The sequence below is a fragment of the Lottia gigantea genome, assembly GCF_000327385.1.
Source record: "Lottia gigantea unplaced genomic scaffold LOTGIsca_72, whole genome shotgun sequence".
Lineage (NCBI taxonomy): Eukaryota > Metazoa > Mollusca > Gastropoda > Lottiidae > Lottia > Lottia gigantea.
This window is the reverse complement of record NW_008710427.1, coordinates 379,788-386,168: the sequence shown is the minus strand read 5'-3', so window position 1 is coordinate 386,168 and position 6,381 is coordinate 379,788. Positions and strand designations below refer to the sequence as shown.

At 31.5% G+C, this 6,381-nt stretch overlaps 1 protein-coding gene across 1 annotated transcript; it reads left to right on the top strand.

Annotated features, from left to right (window-relative positions):
* Positions 1 to 4,671: 4,671 nt before the first annotated feature.
* LOTGIDRAFT_60067 (hypothetical protein) lies at positions 4,672 to 5,612 on the top strand (the record flags this gene model as incomplete). The annotated part of the gene is made up of 3 exons (XM_009065933.1): positions 4,672 to 4,773; positions 5,248 to 5,325; positions 5,553 to 5,612. Coding segments are annotated over 3 exons (240 nt in total), but the record flags the coding sequence as incomplete, so codon positions are not given.
* Between the last annotated feature and the right edge of the window lie 769 nt (positions 5,613 to 6,381).

Below are 6,381 nucleotides of genomic sequence, written 5' to 3'. Positions count from 1 at the left end.
CCTATATCCAGTAATATATCCGTAAAATGATTTAAGTCAATTCTAAGATTATTTTGTAATAAGTCATATAAGTCGTATTAGTTCATAGTTAATTCAACATATACAACTAATTGTATTCGTAACCGGTATTTAGGAAGCTAAACCCGAAGAAGAAGTGGTAGCATCAATGGATGAAGGTGTAAAAGATATGTTAGAGTATAAAGATGATGGTTATATTGAATTAGTTTTAAAATTAATGGCAAGGATATGTGATGGTCAAAACACTGGATTGCAGGTAATTGTTGGTATATTATGTCCGTGTATAATAACTAATTATATATATTACATACATTTTTTTTTGAATCATCATCGATATAACAAATTGACTATTTAATATATTCAGATCATTACGAAAATCGATAGGTATCATCCTTACTGACATAAAGAATGTCGACGATATACACATAAACTTGCTGTGGGTACATATTTATTCTTATGTTTGCTAATAATTTTGTTTAACTCTTTCAGGATTATTTAAGAGAACAGCCGGATAATGTCAAATCATTTAATATTGTTGGGGACACATCACAGTTCCTCAATGTTGTATATACTACTATTAATAATAAAACTATAGACTTAGTGATACAAACATTTAGTACGCTCAACGAATTCTGCTCTGTAAGTACAATGTAAATGTGAATCGCATTTTTTATATACACAAAGGAAAATTATAGGTTGAATTGCTAATCAACAGATTCTCGTGTATTAAAAGCAGAAACTAACAAAATTACCTCAGCAGATAAAATCATGCTAATCTATATGTTCAAGAAATATTGAAGCATACTAGGTGATAGATTATGATAATGAACGAATTTGTTTCAGGGTAATCAAGAAAATCGTGCTGTGATATATGATAAAAAAGTGATAGATTATATAAATTTTATATTACGTGCTGGAGAAATAGCTGATTGTCCTGTTGACAAGGTCTGTCTGTAATGATGCACTGAAAGCATATTATTTTAATGTACTCAGTTAAAGCAAATATCTGAGGAATACTAATTATATAGCGAGTGGTCTTCATCTATTGTCTTCATTACTAAGCACGGCAAAGCTACTCATTTCTGTCTTGATTATACATATAAATTGTAGCATGCTTGAGAAAGCTACGGGAAATAAGTTGGGTATTGTATGTCTTGAAGTCACCAAATGCTGTTTAAATCTCGACCTGGTGTTTGGTTTTTGGCAGTTATTCTCAAACATCGAATTAATGTAAAAATTAATATTAAGATTGTGTTAAAGTTTTGTGAAATCATTACTGGGTTTATGTTTGTTTGTTACATATTTGATGTTTATATTTTGATAGGTTATTGAACTCCAACAGATAATTTCATCTCTAATTACATCATTAATAGAAGAAAATGGACCTGGTGCATCGCAGGTTGCTAAAGCTGTCAAAGATGCTTTAGATAAGGAAGCTGTTTATAGATGTATGACAGCTTGTTATGAGATGCATCAAGCTGAAAAACCCAAACTGGAAGGTTTGATGAAGGGAGCTGAAGCTGGTAGTTATCTACAATCTGCTAAATCAATTGCTGCTTTTGGTGGAAGTTTAATTCAGGGAGTTGTGGTAAGTAATGGCTACATTGCGCATTACGACACATTATGAAACAGCTCTGAGAAAATATGATTTGGTGGTTTTTTCATTGTTAATTTACTTTTATCTGATTTTCTTCATGAACTTTTATTTGTATAGAAAGGGAAGAAGAGAAGTGCCTTAAAAGAAACAGTGATGGAAGTTGGATTTGGATTTTATATGATTTTAGCTAGAATGATAGATATTGATCCACTGTTAAATTTGCGTAAGTATTCAACGTTTATCACAATGCGACTGAAATATCTCTGAATTTGCACATCGTACATCCGAGCAATCGATCATTAAATTTTGATTTCTTGTTTTTCAGAATTGACTTTGTCCCCAGAAAATCTCAAAGCTTTCGATTATTACAAGAAAAATTCTTGTTCCATCGAGATAGTGAAAGAAGACGTTCTTCAAAAGGTCAACTTTCGAGTAAAGAACAAGGTAAGCAAAGTATTTCGCTAGTTGTAGCTAATCTGATATTAATCTATTATTGAGATGATTCAATGATAGTCACAAAAGTGATAATATGGTATGACACATATACCAGATAAGCATTTTAAACGAAATGACACTGAATGGAATCTTATATGTTATTAAAATTATTTTTTGATGTAAATTAATTTTACAATAAAATAAACTATATCCACTTTATAAACAGTGCTCAAAACACGAGCATGATATAGAAATATTAAAACAGAAGCTAAAAAATTTTGTTACTCAGAGTTACATATTCAAATTTATATATAATGTATATATTTCCTTTATAACAGAGCGTAGTAAGAGATGAAGTCAAAGAGAAACTAAAATGGAATGTTGACAGAACATCACCAAGTAATAAGATAAGAGATCTGATGCAGTGGACACATGATATTATGAAGGATATCACCTATCAGAAGAAGATTCTTGATAATCCAATTGCTAAGATGTTTACTAAAGGATGGTAGGTATTTGTACAAAATACAGCTTTTTGGGAACTTTTAAGTGGAGCATGATATTGTATTCTTTGTAAACACCAACCGAACTAAATGATTTCCATACTCAAATATGATACAAGATTTAACAATCTCTATCTATTTAAGGCTAGTGTGGAACTATGGATCTATTCTCCTCAGTTTAGCTATCAACATTATAATGTTGGTAACATGGAATGCTAAAGCATCTATGGAGGATTGTGCTGCAGTTTTTGCCAATGATGCTGCGAATGCTTCAATTCTTTGCCCTGGTATTTATGAGTAAGTATAAACCCAACATTCTTATTTGTCTAAATAAACGATTGAAATAGCAATCAATGATTAAATGATTAATGGACATTATCTACAGAGAAAGTTTAGAAAAATATAACCAAAGGCAACATGAAATCTTGAGCTTAAACAGGAGCATTTTTTTTCCATTTCAGTCCGGTACCTGCAATAATTGGTATACCACAAAACCAGTATGCAATAACATTATGGGCTTTAGGAGGTGTCCATAATCTCTTTTCACTATTTGTACTTATCAGTTACTTTCTGTCCAATCATCCTCGAATGCCAAATATTGCTGAAATAAAGGCTGGAGCCAGGTAGGAGATATTAAATTGTTTAGATTAGGTGGAGTGGCAGTGGAATTTTATTATATCAAATTATTTATGTAGCATATTTTAATCTCCTTTCTTTACTTACAGATGATATTTCATATTTTTTAAGTATAAACAATAATGACAATAGGAGTTTAAAAACAATGATTTGAGGAGGATATTTGACCTATATGCATAATAATCCTTCTCAAGTAGGTTGTTTTCTGAAAATAACTTCCTGAAATGTATTGCTCTCATTGTCTTTGAAGGAAACTCTGTGGTCGATCTTATCCTGATGATGAAGAGCTGATGAAGAAAACAGAAAAAGTTTCTAACCTCAATGTTAATTTATTTAGTTTCACCACATTTTACTATCTGGTAAGTTCTAGGCACTATAGCTAAACATTGTTTTTTCATGAATACTCTTGTTTAGGGAAACAGATGCTTCGACTTGCTGGTTTTCATTAGCTTTACTGTTATTTTAAATTCCATCAGCTCAATCTTATAGAAAACCACTTTGATGCATATTTTTACTTTGAATTATTTGATTTAAAAAAAGATTATGTTTCCCATTACAGCTTTTTCTTGGTATGTCTATAGCAGGAACTCTATTCCATGGTTACTTCTTTGCTTTCCATTTATTAAATATTGTCAACAATAATCAGCTACTGAGTGGGGTCATAAAAGCTGTAACTGTAAATGGTAAGTAAATATAACTGTTATCCACCATACAAATCAATTAATAAGTTACGTTACATTATCAACACATTCCGTGGACCTATATAGGTATAGAAGCACTGGTGTATGCGACAAAACTGTTTTGCAGAGAGCTAAGATAGGTTTTGATAAAAAGACAAAAAAGAAAGTGTTCTCTGGACGTTTTCCTCATTGACAAGTAACTGATTAAGAAAAATAACAATATATACTTTCTGTTTTAGGTATGTCGTTACTATGGGTAGCAGTTCTTGGTTTTGTTGTTATATATATTTACTCTCTGGTGGGATTTGCACTGTTACGAAGTTATTTTTCTGCCAGTGACTATCTCTATTGTTCTACATTGTGGGAATGTACTGTAACAGTGATAAGATATGGTCTTATAGGAGACATGTTTGAAGTAAGTCCCGACAGATTTGTTTCATTTAGGAATAGGATCTACCATTATTAAGGAAAGTCACTACGTCTTCATAATCATTGGATGCTTCTGTGAGATCCTATTGGCATAAAAATAGACCTGTTGTACCAGTTTACCCTCGGTCACTGATTCCAGTTGAAGGGACTAACATGAAAAAAATGATATGAAGTTCGCATCGAACACCTAAGATAAACTGCATCGCATTACACGCTCGTCTTCATGAGCCAATATGCAACATGAAAAGGTGGTGAAACTCTATTTTTTGTTTTCACCATTTCCATAACCATCTGAAGCTTTCATTCATTTTCTGCATTTCAGGAAATAAAACAGAATCCACAAGGCAGCTCGTTCGGTAGTTTTTGGCCATTAGTTATATATCATGTGACATTCTTTATATTCATAACAACTATTGGTTTAAATATTATATTTGGTATTATTGTTGATACTTTCTCAGAAATGAGAGACTTAAAGGTAAGATACCTTATATTTATGTTTGCCCGAATTACATTAGAATTAGATAGATAGTTTTGAAAGATAACGATTTATATACGATTTAATTCAACGGAAGGAACTCACTGCTATTATATTTGACCACAATTCCCCTCAAATTAACTTCACCACTTTTCAGCATCTATTCAATCTCAACTTCAAACTAATCCCAACCTCATCTTTTACCCGTATTCCCTGTCACTACAGTGACCTGTAGCTACTTCATTAACCTGTACGTCTACGTCTTTCCGTTAATTATTCTGATCCCCGTGTCACTACTTCAGGGCTCAATATAATCGAGCGCTGCGTGAGTTTTTAAGACTAACAGTCTTTGGCAAGGTCTGTCTGGTGTCTCTTATACACATTTTTCAATCTAAATGAATCTTGGTCCAAATTCTATCAGATTTTGTGATCAAATCTATGTACAGTCCATGTGTATGACTTTGATATTTTCAGTGGAGAGCCGAATCGGACATGAAAGATACGTGTTTTATTTGCAGTAGAAATAGTTACGATTTTGAACATCATGGCAGGGTAAGGTTACAGTTTATAATACCTACCATTCTGAAATTACTGTGTCTTAGAGAAGTTGCACTTGGTGTACCAGTTGTACACAAATAGTCTGAAACACCGAAGCTATATTCAGTTGTTGTTTTTGATACTATCATTGATCATGTAACGTTTCATAAATTTGACAATTGAAAGTCAATTGTATTTACCATTGAAAATGGTTTATCCGACAAGTTATTATTTGATTCCAGGGTTTTGATTATCATGTTAAAAATGAACATAATATGTGGAGTTATGTGTACTTTATTATACATTTGGATGATATAAAAGAAAGTGATTATACAGCTTTAGAATTATATGTCAGTAAACATGTAAGTAGATGTACACTTTACTTCCAATATTACAGCAATTGTAAGTTAAAACATTTCTATTTAGAAAGTCAAAATCGTTTTCCAACCCTGGTTTTGTTTTGTATCATAAAATTCCACTTATATCTACTTTTGAGGTACAATTCTGAAGGCCATTTACTGAAATAGAATATTGCTGTTGCCCAATTGTCTTGAATGAAATGAAACACAATGCTATAAATGATATTGTAAAAGTTTACGTTTAAATATGTTGTGAAGACTTGAGTTTTATTTATGTTTGGAACTAGTTTATAAGAATAGTATTAAATTTTATTTACAGGTAGAGAATGAAAGTTATGATTTCTTCCCTCTTAATCAAGCTTTATGTTTAACATCAATTGATATAGACTCAACAGAAACCAAAATAGATGATTTATTACATCAAGTTACTGCTATAGCTAAGAAACAAAAGGAAGATGTAAGTCACTAGAACCCAATGTAATCTAATGATTTATCATAATTTAATCATATAGGTAGATAATAGGTTACACCCCTCTCTTTTTGTTTGAGATTTTAGTTTGTCACTTTTTGAGAATATTTAATAATTGAAATTTAAGAAATATTATGGGTTTCCCTTATAATCCACTCTTACATTAAAAAGTTGTACATGATTCATTACAGGAAGCGGAGAAAAAGAGGAAAGTAGAAAAATTAAAACAGAAGAGATGGCAAG